This window comes from Mobula hypostoma, chromosome 7 (genome assembly GCF_963921235.1).
Source record: "Mobula hypostoma chromosome 7, sMobHyp1.1, whole genome shotgun sequence".
In the NCBI taxonomy this organism is placed as follows: Eukaryota; Metazoa; Chordata; class Chondrichthyes; order Myliobatiformes; family Myliobatidae; genus Mobula; species Mobula hypostoma.
Window position 1 is genome coordinate 53,076,983 of NC_086103.1, and position 18,817 is coordinate 53,095,799.

Sequence of the window (18,817 nt, forward strand, 5' to 3'; positions counted from 1 at the left end):
TCGTAGAATATCCTCAGCATGGTCCGGCAAATGTTAAAGGACTTCAGTCTCCTCAGGAAATAGAGTCGACTCTGACCCTTCTTGTACACAGTCTCAGTGTTCTTTGACCAGCCCAGTTTATTGTCAATTCGTATCCCCAGGTATTTGTAATCCTCCACCATGTCCACACTGACCCCCTGGATGGAAACAGGGGTCACCGGTACCTTAGCTCTCCTCAGGTCTACCACCAGCTCCTTAGTCTTTTTCACATTAAGCTGCAGATAATTCTGCTCACACCATGTGACAAAATTTCCTACCGTAGTCCTGTACTCAGCCTCATCTCCCTTGCTGATGCATCCAACTATGGCAGAGTCATCCGAAAACTTCTGAAGTTGACAAGACTCTGTGCAGTAGTTGAAGTCCGAGGTGTAAATGGTGAAGAAAAAGGGAGACAAGACAGTCCCCTGTGGAGCCCCAGTGCTGCTGGTCACTCTGTCAGACACACAGTGTTGCAAGCACACGTACTGTGGTCTGCCAGTCAGGTAATCAAGAATCCATTATACCAGGGAAGCATCCACCTGCATCGCTGTCAGCTTCTTCCCGAGCAGAGCAGGGCGAATGGTGTTGAACGCGCTGGAGAAGTCAAAAAACATGATCATCACAGTGCTCGCTGGCTTGTCCAGGTGGGCGTAGACATAGTTCAGCAGGTAGACGATGGCATCCTCAACTCCTAGTCGGGGCTGGTAGGCAAACTGGAGGGGATCTAAGTGTGGCCTGACCATAGGCCGGAGCAGCTCCAGAACAAATCTCTCCAGGGTCTTCATGATGTGGGAGGTCAATGCCACCAGTCTGTAGTCATTGAGGCCGCTGGGGCGATGTCATTAATCCAACCAATTAATGACAAAAACATTGGTGACCATTTTGTTATCAAACCTTTAATCTGATCAGGTAAGGGTAAAAAATTAACCTTAAATAAATCCTTGTGCTCCTTAGTAATTTTAACTCCTAAATAAGTAAATTGATCAGTAACTAATCTAAATGGTAATTTTTTTATAAATTGGAACCATTATATTTAACGGAAAAAGTTCACTCTTATTAAGATTCAGTTTGTAACCAGAAAATTTACTGAACTTATCCAATAAGGATAAAGTTGCAGGAATATATTTTTCTGGGTCAGACAAATATGATAGTAAATCATCTGCATATAATGATAACATGTATCTCCTTCCCACGAGCAATACCAAAAATGTTTGGTGAATCTCGAATTGCAATTGCTAAAGGTTCTAAAGCAATATCAAATAATAAAGGACTTAAAGGACAACCCTGTCTAGTGCCACGAAATAGTCGAAAAAAGGGAGATCTTTGATTGTTAGTCAAAACCGAAGCTAAGGGAGTATATGTCAGTTTAATCCAGGATATAAATGTCGGGCTAAAATTAAACTTCTCAAGCATAGTAAATAAATATGGCCATTCAACTCTGTCAAAAGCTTTCTCAGCATCTAATGAGATAACACATTCTGGAGTTCTCAGTGAAGGAGTATAAGTAATATTTATTAAACTCCTAATATTAAAAGATGAATAGCGATTTTTGATAAATCCAGTTTGATCCACAGAAATAATTTGAGGTAATACCTTTTCTAACCTAGATGCTAGTATTTTAGAAAAAATTTTGGAATCAACATTCAATAAAGATATCAGTCTATATGATGCACATTCAGTAGGATCCTTATTTTTTTTAATTAAGGAAATGGAAGCTCCATAAAATGTTTGTGGCAGTTTACCTATAATAATTGCATCTCTAAAGACTCTACACGACTGGGGAGAAAGAATAGAAGAGAAGAACTTTAGAAATTCTGCTGTATAACCATCTGGGCCAGGTGATTTACCAGAATTCATTGAAGAAATAGCACCCATTATTTCTCCATCTGTAATAGGTGTTTCTAACTTTAAACATTCATCGGGTGTTAATTTCAGAAAGTTCAAATTCCTAAAAAAATCTTGCATCTCCCCGGGATCATGAGGAAATTCTGACTGATATAAAGATGTATAGAATTCTTGAAAAGATTTATTAATCTCATCATGATCAACTGTTGAAATATCATTAGGTTTACAAATCTTATTAATTTGACGTTTAACCGAGGCTGTTTTTAATTGATTGGCTAATAATTTACCAGATTTATCGCTGTGTATATAAAACTCACTTCTTGTTTTCATTAATTGATTTTCTATTGACGATGTTAGAAGTAAACTATGTTCCATTTGAAGTTCAACTCTCTGTTTGTAAAGCTCCTCATTAGGAGCAATAGCGTATTGTTTATTGATGTCTTTAATCTTGTCAATCAACACCAATATTTCATTCTTAGTGCATTTTTTCAATCCAGCCGAGTAAGAAATAATCTAACCGCGGATGTAAGCTTTAAAAGTATCCCATATAACCCCACTGGAAATTTCATCCGTGGTATTGGTTAAAAAAAAGAAGTCAACCTGATCCTTGATAAATTTTACAAAATCTGAATCTTGAAGTAAGTTGGAATTAAAACGCCATTGTCTAGTATTAGTAGGTATATCCCATAACTTAATAGAGAGATTCAATGCTGCATGGTCAAAAATGGCAATGTTATCATAGTTACACTCAATTACAGATGGAATTAAACTAGAGTCTATAAAAAAAAGTCAATCCTAGAATAAGTATGATGTATGTGTGAAAAGAAAGAAAATTCTTTATCCTTGGGATATAGAAATCTCCAAATCTCGGAGATTCCAGAATCGATCAAAAACGAATTGGTAAGAGAGGCGGACTTATTCGGTAGTGCCTGAGTTGGTATAGATTTATCCATCGAAGGATTTAAGCAACAATTAAAGTCAGACCCCATTATCAACATATAATCACTTAAATTAGGAAAAGAGGTAAATAATTATTTAAAAAATTCAGGGTAATCCACATTCGAGGCATAAACATTAACCATAACAACTTTCTTATTAAAAAGTAGACCAGTAATTAACAAGAATCTACAATTCGGTTCGGAAAAGGTGTTGTGATGAACAAATACAATTGAAGAATCTATGAAAATTGAGACTCCTCTCACTTTAGCTCTGGAGTTTGAGTGATACTGTTCGTCCTCCAAAACTTAAAAAAACGCTGATTATCCTCTTTCCTCACATGAGTTTCTTGGGCAAAAATAATATGGGCATTCATTCTATGGAATACTTTAAAAATCTTTTTTCCTTTTAATCGGATGGTTTAGTCCATTTGTATTCCAAGAAACAAAGTTAATCCTCTGAGCCACGTTAACCATAAATCAGTCTTTTGGTATATAAAGGGTTAACCAGAGTATAAACCCATGTATCCAGAAGAGGAACCAGCATTCGGAAAGGAAACGGAAGTTGCGACAAAGCAGACATTGTTGTAGTTCAGAATTAGCCCGATGAAAAAAGAAAACACCACCCCCCCACCCACCGCCCAAGAACCCTAAAAGTAAGCCAAGAGAGGCCAGAAAGCTAACTGAGACTAAATCTACCCCCATTTCTCCAGAAGGCAGCTCCCAAATATATGTTGGTAAAAAGACCACCTAAGAAAAAAAAACTACACTATAACAGCGAAAAAGAAAATAAACTTAACAAATACAGTAAAATAAAATACCTTAGCATTATAATCACTAACATGCTAATAAAATAAAAAGAAAAGAGACACCAATACATAATATTCAATGTAAAATATTTGTAAGGCAAAACAGCTAAGTATAAAAAAAGGCGTATCCAGGAAGAAAAGTATTATGGGGAGACGAACCCAAAAAGATGGCGCGGTAAAGAAAAATCAAATGGAAAGAAGAAAAACAAAACGCCATCTTAATTATGCCACAAGGAAAATAAACATAATATTCCCCCTCATACATTATTAAAAAATATATAGAAAATAACCGATAACGTTAAAATTAAGTATAAAGAATACCAACACTACCGATCAAAACTAAAAGTCATATTGTTATAAAAGTCAATCTTCAAAAATGAATCTTATGATTAATAGAAATTGAAAAAAAATGAAAATCCAAAGCCAATATCACACAGATCGTATATTAATTAAACCATGGTGTCTGATTCAAGTTCTTCCAGAAAGCTTCGAGCAGCACGTGTAGAATTGAAAAAAAGTCGCGGGCTGTTCAGAGGAGAAATTCTTAAGCGAGCAGAATACAGTAACGCTGGTTTAAGATCTTTTTGGTAGCATTCCATCATCAAAGGTTTGAAAGCTAATCGCACTCTCATTAATTCAGGGTGAAAGTCCTCATACAGCCGGAATTGATGGTTTTCAAATTTAATCATTCCCTGCCATTGGGCTACTCATATGAGTTGCTTTTTAACATGAACATAATGAAATCAGATAATTACTGGTCTTGGTTTAGCTTGAGAAACTGATTTATTCCGAAAAATACGGTGAGCACGGTCAAGCAATGGAGGGTCATCCGGGAATTCAGAGCTAAACGCAATCTTTAAAAGTTTCGAGAAGAATACTGAAGGGTCTCCTGTCTCAACTCCCTAGGGGAGACCAATTAAACGTAAGTTCTTTCTTCTGGATCGGTTTTCCAAATCAGTAATCTTGAATTTAAGACTCTCCAGCTGTTTATCTGTCGAAGAAACTTTTTGTTCCAAACTGTCGATTTTTTCATCTTTCTTTCCAGCATCTTCCTTCAGTTCAGTGATAGTGTTTTGTTGCTGTTGAACTTGATGGTCAAGCGCACCAAAAGTTTGCAAAATTGGCGTAATCTCTTCTTTAAAGCTTCGGCGTATTTCATCAGCATGATCCCGAAACATATTCATCAACACTTCATAAGTTATCTCAGGATGTTTAGGATCGGGTTTCTTTTCTCCGTCGCCATCGGCATCTTTTGTGGGTTTAGCGTCTCGAACTTTCGGTTTTGTAGCTGGTTCTCTACTAATCTCTTTGAAGTTCAAAATCCAAACTTAAAAGTAAAAATTAAGTAAAGGTGATCATAGATATAAAATGAAAAAGTAATGGAGCGAAGCCGAGAAGTGACTTCACTGCGTGAGCGCCATCTGGAGAATCGAGAGGGACAATAAATCAGCCGTGATGGAATGGTGGAGCAGATTCAATGGGCTGAATGCCCTAATTCTGCTTTTTTGTCGTATGACATCATAGTTATTTTATTGCATAAGGTCATGAATATGATTCAGCCATGTGTTTGCAACTGGATTACATATACTTTGATGCTGTTATACGCTAGCAAATTATATGTCATGGGGCGATTGTGATGGACCTGGTCACTATGTCCCTCCTCCTTTTCATTCTTGATTTCACTGCCTTCTAGAAGTGAACTGATGATATGGAATATTTCCTGAATGTATGGTTCCCATTTATAATGTCATAAATAGTGTTACAGTATTCAAGATATATTTAAATTACACTTTGTAATTGAGAATAATATTTTATGAATTCATTTTTATCTTGCCGGTCTCCATAATTTTATTATATGCATATAATACGAGCAAACTTAGGTTCGTAAAACCATTAAACTAGAAGGAGAAGGCCATTCAGCCCCTCATGCCTACTCTTCCAACAAATAGCAATGAGGTGCATGTTTGTGCTTGAGCATCTACCTCCATGTCCCTTTTCTGCATCAATCCCATATCCTTAATTCTCTACCAGTTACAATTGTACTAAATTCTATTTTGCACAAATCTTTTAAAATAGAACCTCTTTAAAATAAAATGACAAAACACAGTTTACCAATGATAACTCTTCTCAAAGTCAGATGGATTGGAGTAACTTTTTTGTCACAACTTGTTTTAGAAAAACTACATGGAAATTTGAAAATTCCCGATTTACCCAGGAAGTGCTGCATTTCCAGTACTGTGCCGAGTGGGTGGTGGGGTGGAGATAACTCTCTACCAAAGGAGGTGTAAGGCCTTCCTTCCCTCCACTAGCCTGAAGGTCACCCTGGGCAAGGTAAAGCAGCTGTTTACCTCTCCCCCCCACCGTTCAGGGTCACATAAAGCCTGGGAGCAGGTGGTGGATGGTCATATGAGCAGCTGGTGTATATCAAAAGCCTAATTATGTGACCATTGATGCAGGCAATCTCTGTGGAGTATTGATAATGGCTGAGGCCATCCATCTTATAAAGACACTGCCCAGTAGGACAATGGCAAACCATTTCTGTAGAAAAATTTGCTAAGAATAATTGTGGTCATGGACCACAGTTGCCCATGTCACATGACACGACACATAATCAATTGTGCAAAGGTATTAGGTACATTTATTTGCTAGGGTGCCTAAGACTTTTACACTGTACAATATTTGTGAATATGGGATGAGCAATCAGTTTGTAAATCTGGTGGGAGCAAAAGATGTTGAGAATTGCAAGGTTGGCATACTGCAGGAGGGGTATGGGGCAGTTGGCAAAGGAGGAGTGCCAGGGATGGCAGGTGGCATGGGTGCAGACACACCCAACTCTGAGACACCAGGCGAGGTCATTTGGTTCCAAATGATTGGTTTATTGAGCATTACAGAATGCGTCATTGATGCTTTCTGATCCCTCCCCTCTTTCTTCCCCTTTTCCCACCCATGATTCCCCTCTCCCTGTCCCTTCCCACTGAGAGTCTACAATAGAGACCCATATCACAATCAGGTTTATCATCACTCACATATGTCATGATTTTTTTGCAGCAGCAGTACAGCGCAATACATAAAATTAATACAGTACTATGCAGAGGACTTAGATACCCTAACTATATATATATATGTACCTAAGATTTTGCACAGTACTATGTCTATCCAGCTCTTCCCAATAAATAACAGACTCTTCTTAATCCTCACACATTATGATATTTCCATTCTATTTAGCATTGAATACCATAATGAACCTGCACCAAATTTAGCACTCAGTGAAAAAAGCTGTGCATACTCATGGAAATATCTGTGCATTTAAAAGAAAAATGCTGTATTTTTTTAACTCCCTCTTTCACTGAAACGCTATTGCCATGGAAGACATTGATATATAAAACAACTGCTTGAAAACATCCAGAAGCAAAATAATGAACTAGATTACACTAATGTCTACGTGGTGGTTCCAAAAAGAAGGGCTTCACAGCTGTAGTGGTTAAATCAGCGCATTTGGGATTTCCGTGCCAATGCAGAAGTGTAGAAGTGCTCGAGGTCAGTCACACTGAGCCCACAAGCAGTTCAAAATTGAGCTGAGAGGCCAGATATCTTTAAGTTTGTAGCTGGCCCGTCATCTTTATACTAGCCATAGCTGGCACAACTAGTCTGGTTGCACTAATTTGATCTTTATTAAAAAGATTACAACACAAAGAAAGTAGTTTCCTCTCTTTGTTTTCAGTTCATTTTAAAGTTTCAATTAATTTTAAGTTAAATAAGTTTTTAAATTAATTTGTTTTATATTTTTTATTCTTTTCTAAATGTCTCTGACCATCAGAGATCAAGAATAAAAAAGAAGGAAACAGCAGAAATGGTGTTTGACAGTTTAAGCTGTCTATAGGAGATCAGGAAGTCCAAGGGTAAGAACTTAGTTTTCATCACCTGGAAACTAGTCACTGTTTGTTCATGGTCAATCCGGAAAATGGAATGGCCTCAGTAACAAGGCCAGCAGAATGTCAGGAACCATGGGTATGCAAAATCTAAATGTGACCACGAGCGTCATAGAAGAAGCAAACACTAAAATCCAAGATGGTGCTGTGTACGGCGAGCTCCATACCAACTTTACAGTGTACTCCACTGTATCTTCCTTTACATTTCTTATTCAAGAAGTTGATTGTCACAACAGATATGATTAACTGACTCTTCTGAACATTGGGAAGATGGCATTTACCCACAAAGTTCTGCCTTTTTTACACTGGGATCCCCTTCTTTTGCAATCCATGGGAGACTCATTTATTTCACCGGCGCTACCTCGGAACCAGCCCCAGAGGCAAGGGAGAAGGACCGGCGTCCCGGTGAGGTTGAGATGGCGTACTAATTGGCCACTGCTCCCTAGCATACTCCTGGCTAACATTCAGTCCCTGGACAATAAGCTGTGCGAACTGGGAGCCAGAAGCTCCCATCAGCGGGAAACAAAGGAATGTAATTTTTTGAGCTTCGTGGAAAACTGGCTGATGGAGGAGAAACCAGATCACGCCATCGAGACCTCTGAGTTCTCCCTGTTCCGGGTAGACAGGTCTAAAACCCTCTCTGGGAAGAGTAAAGGAGGTGGAGTGTGCTTCATGGTCAATAATGCTTGGTGCGATCCCAGAATGCGCATGCCCTCAGATTATTTTGTTCCCTGAATCTGGAGTACCTTGTGTTGCTGTGTAGACCTTTCTGGCTGCCCAGGGAGTTCACGGCTATTATTACCACAGCTTGTATATTCTGCCACAGGCTGATACTGACCTGGCTCTCAAGGAACTGTACGAGACCATCACCCTGGAGACTGTACACCCAAAGGCTGCCTTCATCGTCGCCGGAAACTTTAACAGAACGTCGCTCTCTGAAGTCTGTCCGAAGTTTTGGCAACACATCTAGGTGAGTACACAGGAAGATAGCAGACTTGATCCCTTCTGCAACACTTACAAAGCGCTACTCCGTCCTCCATTTGGGATGTTGGATCACTCCTCCATCTTGCTTCTGCCGATGTACAGGCAGAAGCTTAAATAAGAGGCGGCCATAGTTAAAACCGTCCACTGTTAGTCTGACTAATCGGACTCCATTCTACAGGACTGATTTGATGACATCAACTGGAATGTCTTCCATGATGAGGATGTCCCCGATTCACAGATGGGGTCATGAGCTTCATCCAGAGGTGCATGGAAGACATTGTCACCCAAAATTCGGTCAAGGCCTATCCAAACCAGAAACACTGGATCAACAGTTCAGTGCATGCAGCACTTACCACGTGAGACAGAGTTCTCATTGCCAATAACCAACAGGAACTCAAGAAATGCAGCTACAATTTACGCAAAGTCATTAAGGCAGCAGAAACGACAATACAGGGACAAGATCCAGACACAACTCTCTACCAACAACACCCACAGCATATGGCAAGGTCTGCACACCATCACAGACTTCAAAGCTAAGCGCATTGGTGCTGCCAACATCACTGCCTCTCCTCCCCCAGATGAGCCAAATCTTTTTTATGCTCAGTTCGATGTCACCAACAATGAGCCCCCAAGGAGAGCTGCCGAAGCGACCTGCACCATGGTCATGTCTGAGGCTGAAGTACGTAGATGTTTTCCAACAAGTGCACAGTCGCAAGGCTGCAGGACCAGACGGTATCCCAAGGCGGGTACTTAGAATGTGCATTGCACAACTGGCTGGTGTGCTTGCAGACATTTTTAATCTCTCCCCCCTGGTGGCATAGTGGCATCAGTGCCGGACTTCGGGACGAAAGGTCCCGAGTTCAAATCCAGCCGGCTCCCTTGCATGCTTTCCATCCATGCTGGGTTATGAGCTGGTGATCTCTTTGGAAACTCACCCGGCAGAAGGCAATGGCAAACCACTGCTGTAACTTGCCTCATACGCTGTTCCCCACTATGTCAGAGAGGCGTGGAGGGAAATCGTCCGCTAACCAGAGAAAGTCCGGATGCGATGTACCTTTCCTTTTACTCTACCAGTGTAAAGTGCCCTCCTGCTTCAAAACATCCACCATTGCCCCGTACCTAAAAAGACCAAGGTAACATGTCTGAATGACTGATGTCCTGTCGCACTCACCTCAATAATAAGCAAATGCTTTGAGAGGCTGGTCAAGGGCTACACCTGTAGCATGCTGCCACCATCACTGAACCCCCTACAATTCACCAACCGACACAACCGACACGAACCAAGCAATAGCCACTGCTCTGCACACCGCCCTTACACACCTGGAGAAGAAAGATGCTTATGTGAGAATGCTGTTCTTGGACTACAGTTCAGCATTCAACATCATATTCAACTCCAGTCTTGACAAGAAGTTCAGAGACCTCAGCTTTCACCCTGCCTTGTGCAGCTGGATCCTGGACTTCCTGTCAGGTCATCGGCAGGGGCTAAGAGTGGGCTTCCTCACTTCTGCCCCTCTGACCCTCAACACAGATGCCCCTCAGGGCTGTGTCTTAAGCTCCTCCTTTACTCTCTGTATACCCATGACTGTGTCACCACTCACAGCTCCAATCTGCTAATTAAATTTGTTGATGATACTACATTGATTGACTTTATCTCATATAATAACGAAGCAGCCTAGAGAGAGGAAGTCATCATCTTCAAACAGTGGTGTCAAGAGAACAACCTCTCCCTCAATGTCACAAAAACAAAGGAGCTGATTGTGGACTACAGGAGGAATGGAGGCAGGCTAACCTCTATTGACATCAGTGGATCTGGAGTTGAGAGGGTGAACAGCTTTAAGTTCCTTGGCATAAACATCACCGAGGATCTCACGTGGTCTATACATACCGGCTGTGTGGTGAAAAAAGCACAACAGCACCTCTTTCACCTCAGATGGTGGAAGAAGTTTGACATAAGTCCCCAAATCCTAAGCACTTTCTACAGGGGCACAGTTGAGAGCACCTTGACTGGCTGCATCACTGCCTGGTATGGGAACTGTACCTCCCTCAATCACAGGACTCTGCAGAGAGTGGTGCAGACAGCCCAGCACATCTGTAGATATAAACTTCCCACTATTCAGGACATTTACAAAGACAGGTGCGTAAAAAGGGCCCGGAGAATCATTGGGTACCCGAGTCACACCAATCAAAACTTTTCCAGCTGCTATTATCAGGGCAACAGTACCACAGCATTAAAGCTAGGACCAGCACGTTCCGGGACAGCTTCTTCCACCAGGCCATCAGACTGATTAATTTACGCTGATACAATTGTATTTCTATGCTATACGACTGTGCTGTTGTACATACTATTAATTACAAATTACTATAAATTGCACATTGCACATTTAGACGGAGACATAATGTAAAGAATTTTACCCCACGTGTATGTGAAGGATGTAAGAAATAAAGTCAATTCAATTTAAATCAATTTACTAGCTTCATCAATATCTCTTCCATTGATGTAAAATATGGATTGATACATTTAAGTATTTGGTTGCATTAAAACTGTGTGATTCAATCCATACATTTATATCTGTCTCTATTGAAGAGAGAGTCCTCTACCTCCTTCTCTTTCATTCTTAGTTTTACTCATTTAAATTTTCCCACAATTTTATCAAACTATTATTTATAAGAGTTGCAACAAGCCGTCTTTTCATGGGCATAACTGTTCCTAGCCTTACTTTGTTACCTGTAGTCGAATTTTATATAACAAAAGATTGAATCATTCATGAGTATTGCTTTTATTATCTTTGTATGTCAGTTCTCCTATTTGAAGAAAAATATGAAGAATCTGGATCTGGGGATTGAGAGCAAGATTACCCAGTGGATTAAGCTCAGCTGGGAGATGGAGTGTGATCAGGGTTTGGCTCCACCGATTGGGGTGGGGACAAGAGGATGTGCTGTAATACCTGAAGATGGGTTGCAAGTATGGGAGGGGAGCTCTGCCATAGACTTCAAAAGATCATTTATGCAGTAAAGCTCAAAACGTTCTGGAGTGGGTAGCAGAATGATTGCCCGTGGAGAGCAGTTAAGTTGTAAGTTCACGGGGGCAAATTGGTTGTAACCTGCTTGCAGAAGCCCCTTTTAAATTTACAGCTTCAGGAGGAGCAAAGCTCCCAAACTAGCATTGTCGTAAGGGTGTTCAGTGGACTAATGTGACCTTCTTCCTAAACAACAGTCCAGAAGATGATTGAACAAGAATCAACATCACATCATATATAGATAATGCAAATATCAAGTCAGATGTTTTAGGGTATTTCTGAGTGGAAATGGCTGGTCAAATTCTTGAAGTGGTATTATTCAACCTGGACCTGGCCACAGTTGCATTAGACTCAAGAACAAAGTGACTTCAAGATTTGGCGTGCTGAGGAAAAGTGCCACACCTGAGCTTCTAGATCTGCTTTTCATTAGCAGTTGTTCTTCTTTAGAGTATAACTGATTTGGTTTCTATTCTGAGGCAACATCATATGTAGAAGTAGTTTCATGCCCATGTTTCAATGTCTAATAATTATGAAGATTCCCACATCTTGTACATTGTCATTGAAGTGTTTCACATCCAGTGGAACTATTCCTGGCATAAAGGAAGAATGGATGAAAGATGTCAGCATATTAAGAAACACGCACACAAGGGAAAGCAATTCAGGAGAGATTATAGTAGCAAGGTGAGGAGATGAGATGCCTTTAAATTTACATGTTACAAGTCAAGCAAATAGGACATCAGAATTTTCAAGAATGAAGGCGACTTCAGTGTTGTTGTATCCAAAGAAGGGGGAGTGAAAATCAATGGTGTAGTTGGAGAAGTAATTTCAGAGTATGAATGCCATCAAATTGCACATCTTCAACATTCAGCTGGCAGAGGTCCTTTCACTGTTGGTCATTGTCACTGAGCAGTGGAATACAAGTGAGGAAAAGGAAACCACCAGAGATGGGATCTTATAAGGCTCCGGAAATGAAAGTATAGAGGAAAAGCAGCAAAGAGAAGAGCTAAGAAATTAGACATTTGAAACTAAAGACCACCTTGGTGGGGGGAAGGGTGGGAGGGTGGAAGGGCAACATTCTCTGGAAAGGTTAGACAGCAAGATGGCTTCACCCACACTGCCTCTGGTGATCTCATTCATCACTTTGACAAGGACACAGATGATGTCATGTGTGACTTTGGCAAGGGCAATAGTGTCCATAGATGGAATTTAAACAGCTGAAAATCTGGGGAATAAAAGCAGACAATAATGGAGCGGGAATGTTTTCAAAATGGTTAATAATTTTCCTTATCTAGTGCAAAGTGATATAAACAGTCCGAAATGGATTGCATAATGTGAGACAATAAGTATTCTGAAAGTGCAGAAGTAAGTCAATCTAGAGTTCAATACAAACAGAAATAGAAGGAGGTGTTGGGAGGGTTAATGGATGAAGTATAACATAAGAGATGAGAGATGGATCTAACTGTGATTGAAACAATGAGGATAGTGTGACCACATGAGATGCCAAGGTCAAGGATATTTCTGAGAATTTGTGTTGAAGCTATTATCCTGAAGGAGAGACTAAAAGTTTACGGCGGAAATTGAGCTGAATTGAAATGAGTGAATTCTATGAAGATAAGAAGTCACTAATTTCAGAGGCTGAAAGTGAACATACTCTTTATACATCAGATTCAGAATCACTGATATATAGAATGTAGAACAGTACAGCGCTGTACAGGCCATTTGGCCCACAATGTTCAAATGGTTTAATTTTTTCCATTTAATATTGGAGAACTTATACAATATACAACCTGAAATTCTTGCTCTTCGCAGACATCCATAAAAACAGAACAGTAACCCTAAGAATAAGTGATGGTAAAACATGTTAGAACCTCAAATCCCCTCTTCTCCCCCCACCCCTACTCATAAGCAGCAGCAAAGCATCAACCTTCCCCCTCCCCCCCACTTCCAGCAAAAAGCACCAGCTCCGACCACCCACCAAGCAAGCAATAGCGAAGCCCTGAAAAGAGAGACCATGATCTGCAGTACACCAAAAAACTATTCATTCACATTGGTAATTCGACATGCCACACGCTTGCTCTCTCTCTAAAAAGAGGCAGAAAGAGGAAAAACAGCTCGCTGAATGCAGTGTTAAAGCTTGCCGTGTTGCTTTTTTATGAGTGCTCTGAATCGAGAATTGGCAGCAAACTCTTCCCCATCATTGAGAAAATGAGAGCAATCCAAGTACGGAGACCTCCGACAGCTTATTTGCTGTATGCAGTGTTCTGTTTTCTCTGCGACACCTCAGCCAGCAACACCAGCTTGAAGTCGATTCGTCCGCAGAGCCTCAGAACCCTGAAGGCGCGCATGTCTTCCAGGCCGCGTCCTTGGGATATTGAAAAACAGCCAGTTGATGAGCAGGAACCATCACTGTAAAGAACCACACCATGAGGACAACTGTAGACCAAGAACTCAGACAGAACCCATCCACTTTGAAAAGGAAGAAAAGGGAAATTAAAGGAAGAAATTAAGCTGTTTTCACGTAAGACCTCAAAGAAGCTGCCCCCGACGCCATCTTAAATCTAAAGGTTTCCGACCCTTTAAACTACTCCAAGGTCAACCAAATCCTTCTCTCCCAAATAGCCTTCCATTCCTTCTTTCATCCATGCACCTAATTAAGCATCTTTTAAATGTCTCTAATGTATCTTCCTCAGCCTCCATCCCTGGCAGTGTGTTCCATGTACTTGCCACTCACTGTAAAAAACCTGTCTCTAATATCTCGGCTATAATTTCCTCCTAAACACCTAAGTGTTATGCCGCCTCGTATTAGCCATTTTTGCCCTAGGGAAAAAGGAGCTGGCTGCCCAGTTTATCTATGTCTGTTATCAATTTGCAACCCTACAGTATTTATCTCTCATTCTCCTTCTCCCCAGAGACCAGCCCTAGATTGCTCAGCCCATCCTCTTAAGACATGCTCTTCAATCCAAGCAATATCTTGGTAAATCTCCTCTGCATCATCCCTAAAGCTATAAGGAGCTGGCCAGAACTGAACACAATATTCCAAGTGTAGTCTGAATTATGCAGAGTTTTACTAAGCTGCATTATTACCTTGCTGCTCTCGAAATCAATCCCTCAACGAATGAAGGCCAACACCCTCTGCACCTTCTTAACCTCCCTATGATCTTATGCTGCAATATTGAGGGATCTATAGAAGCCCCAAGATCCCTCTGTCTATACTGTTAAGAGTCTTGCCATTAACCCTAATTTTTCCCTTCAAGTTCAATCTTCCAAAACAAATGATTTCACACTTTTTTGGTTGGAAATCTATCTGCCACTTCATGGGTCACAGACCACCACTGGTCACTGACTTCCAGCCAGATAATGTTCCAGCTACTATCTGCTTCTGTGGGTGTTCAATTCTGAATCCACAGAGCCAAGTTTTCCTGACTTTCTGGGTGAGCCTACCATGGATGAGGAAGCTTGCAAATAAAGTTCAAGTTTAAGTTCTGTTTATTGTCATTCAGCCATACACATGTATACCACCAGATGTAACAACACTTCTCCTGACTAAAAGCTGCACAATACAGTACATATAACTCATACAAATAACACATAAAGTAACATTACTACTTGTACATTAACAAAAAGTAAGGTGCAATTATGACCTAATTTAAGAAGTAAACAGTATAATGCTACTGGCACTTTATAATGATGTGAACTGGTGGTGGCAGGGTGGTCAGTAGTCTTACGACCTGGGGGAAAATAGCTATTTCCCCTCCTGTCAATTCTTGTCCTAATGCTTTGGTAGCTTCTTTCTGATGGTAGGAGATCAAAGAGTTAATTGGATGGATGAGAGGGATGATTGACAATGCTGAGGGCCCTGCATCCACAGCACTACTGATGGGTGGAAGAGAGACCCCAATGATCCTCTCAGCAGTCCTCACCTTATTAAATCCATATACATCATATCTACTACTCTGCCTCATCTGTATGTTTTGTCACTTCCTCAAAGAATTCAATCAGACTCATGGGGCATGACCTGCTCCTCACAAAGCCATGCTGACTAACCCCACTAAGGCTATATTTCTCCAAATGCTTGTAAATCCTGTCCCTAAGAATCTTCTCCAATAATTTGCCATCATTGATGTAAGGCTCACTGGTCTATAATTCCCAGGATTATCTCAATTAACTTTCCTGAACAAAGGAATAACATTTGCCATCCTTCAATCTTCTTGCACTACTCCCGTGGCCAGTGAGGATGAAAAGATCATTGACAGAGGCGCAGTAACCTCTTCCCTCAGTCATTCTTGAAATAATGCGGACTGTATCCAATTAGTGACAACTTTATGCTAGGTTGCCAGTAATCTCAAGGGCCAACTATGCTGCTCGCCACTTCTAACAAACAAAAATACCCAATTCATGTCTTCTGCTTTGAACTTTGTACTTTGAACTTTTCTGCCAATGCTACATATTAAGCAAGAAGGAATTTTAATTGAAATGCTTTGAGACCAATACTATGGTCTATGAAATGCTATGAGACCAATGCTAATGCTGAGTTAACTAATTATGTTTTCCATAATGCAGATCTTTTCAGGATCTTGCCAAACAAACAGATGTTCCATATGGTACTGTCCTCGATTCAGAAGTTTTGCAAATAATCAAAACCAAGGGTCGAAATCCATTTGAACTTGAACAAACATATGCTCATTTGTGGAACATGATGAACAAAACAAATGGTTTGGAGAATTGTGTAAAGAAAATTCATGATGGAATTCAAAGGGTGAGTGAACAAGTTCATTCAAGATTTTATTTGCTATGAGCATTTAAATGGAACTGTAAATTGGATGCTAATCTCACCTACCACCCCTTCAGACTCTGCAACCAGCATATCATTCTCCACAGCTTCCACCATCTTCAATATGAGCCTAGCACAAAATATATCTTTCTCTTTCCCTCCTCTCTACTTTCTGCAGGGATCAGTCCATCTGTAATTCCCTTGTCCATTTGTCTCTCCCACTAATGTCTCTTCCAGTTCTTATCCCTGCAAGTGGAAGAAGTGTTACACTTACCCATTCATCTCCTCCATTCATCTTTGAACAATTCAAAACTTTAAAGTAAAGTTAATTAATTCTAAAAATAAAATTATTTTTTACTTGCCATTCTCCCTCACAGTCATTGCAATGCTTTCAGTTGACTGGACCTGCAGGGTCTCACAGCAGGAACTTTTCTGAGTGTATCAGCTGACACATATTAGAGAAAAATAGAAGACAGCAGGAACAATTTGAAGGAACTTGACAACCAAGTGAAGCATTTATATTAAAAAATAAACTTTGATCAACAGCATGCTATAATTAGACAAATATAACATTCGGATAAATTCTTACAAAAGTACAAGTAAGAAGTAAACACAAGAGATTCTGCAGATACTGAAAATTTAGAGTAACACACACACAATATTGGGGGAACTCAACAGGACAGGCAGCATACATGGAGTGGAATGAACAGTTAACATTTCAGACTGAGTCCCTTCATCAGGATGGTGTGTGTTATAAATAATGAGTATGTTATAAAGTCTAGGTTATGCTAACAGTCCAAAGTTTATTTATTATCAAAGTACCGATATGTCACCATATACTACCCTGAGATTCATTTTGCAGACATTCACAGTAGAGCAAAGAAATGCAATGGAATCAGTGAAAAACTACAATTGTTGAGAAACAACCAATGTGCAAAAGAAAACCCTAGAAATCTAAATAACTCAAATAATAAATAAATAAATAATACTGAGAACGTGAGTTGTCGAGTCCTTGAAAGTCCTTGTAGGTTGTGTTCAGTGATCTGTGTTGAGGTGAGTGAAGTTATCCCCTCTGGTTCAGAAGCCTGTTGGGTGAAAGGTGATAACTGTCCCTGGTGGTGTAGCACTTAAGGCTACTGTTCCTCCTTCCCAACGACAGCGGTGAGAAAAGAGCATGACCTTGGATCATAGGGGTCCTTGATGATGGGTGCTGCTTTCTTGTGGTAGCTCTCCTTGTAGATGTGCTCAATGGTGGGTAGGGCTTTTCCTGTGATGGATTGGGCTGCATCCACTGTCTTTTTGTACAGTAAGAACTGAAGAAGTTAATTATTATTCCATGCTTTTATCCATGATGCTTGTGAAGCGGAAAGCTTTTCTTTTATTTTGTAAGAATGAATGCAAGATGCTGATATTTATAAAGATACCAAATGCACAATGAAATGACACATGGCTTTTCCTCCTAAATTTGGCCCTATTAATCAATTCATTTATAAACCTCTCTTAGCATGCACATAAGTGGTACAATAGCTGATAGTTTCAAGACAGCCAACTTGCTCATAGATAACTATCTTTTGTTAGAGGTGTTGAATTAGATGGCAAACTTCCATCTAATGCCAACAGTTAATACTAGATTAACAATCATCTAATGTTTTACACATCCAAAGGACATGTGAGGCTTCTTTTTGTGGGCAGATTTTCAACACTGCATCACTGTCTGGTATGGAGGGGCTACTGCACAGGACCGAAAGAAGCTGCAGAAGGTTGCAAATCTAGTCAGCTCCATCTTGGGCACTAGCCTACGAATTACCCAGGACATCTTCAGGGAGCGGTGTCTCAGAAGGGCAGCGTCCATTACCTGCAGCACCCAGGGCATACCCTTTTCTCACTGTTACCATCGGGTAGGAGGTACAGAAGCCTGAAGGCACACACTCAGCGATTCAGGAACAACTTCTTCCCCTCTGCCATCTGATTCCTAAATGGACATTGAATCTTTGGATACTACCTCACTTTTTTGTAATATGCAGTATTTCTGTTTTTGCATGTTTTTTAAAAATCTATTCAATATATGTATATCATAATTGATTTACTTATTTATTAATATTTTAATTTTACTTACTATCGTTATTATTATTTCTGTGCTAGATTATGTATTGCATCGAACTGCTGCTGCTGCTAAGTTAACAAATTTCACGTGTCATGCCAGTGATAATAAACCTGATTCTGATTCTGACATTTCTACAAATTAAGAGCAAAAGTTGAATATGGGATATTTAGGATTAGTGTTCTGTTATTAAAGGTTTGTACAAACTTACAAAAGATTACTGGCATTAATGGTAGAACATAAAATTTTAGTGGGATTTTAAAAAGCAAATGGATTCAAGATTATTTGAAATAAACCAAAGAAACCTAGTTAATAGAAGGCATTTTAGATTGAAAGTCTAAGATTCATTTTTGATTGACATCATTCATCTTGTATTTCTGGAGGGAGTGATAACAAGCTATTAATTCA

The 18,817-nt window shown here is 40.1% G+C and overlaps 1 protein-coding gene and 1 long non-coding RNA gene across 2 annotated transcripts in view; one reads left to right on the forward strand and one right to left on the reverse strand.

Moving 5' to 3' along the window:
• LOC134348912 (glutamate receptor ionotropic, delta-2-like) overlaps positions 1 to 18,817 on the forward strand; it is a 595,898-nt gene that overhangs the window by 535,722 nt on the left and 41,359 nt on the right. The window contains exon 13 of the mRNA XM_063052714.1: positions 16,098 to 16,293. Coding sequence (XP_062908784.1) covers positions 16,098 to 16,293 — 196 coding nt within the window. The remainder of the gene's footprint in view (positions 1 to 16,097; positions 16,294 to 18,817) is intronic.
• The window catches only part of LOC134348914 (uncharacterized), a 93,877-nt gene continuing 91,756 nt past the window's right edge, over positions 16,697 to 18,817 (reverse strand). Inside the window, exon 3 of the long non-coding RNA XR_010018520.1 lies at positions 16,697 to 16,753. This is a non-coding gene — a long non-coding RNA (uncharacterized LOC134348914). The remainder of the gene's footprint in view (positions 16,754 to 18,817) is intronic.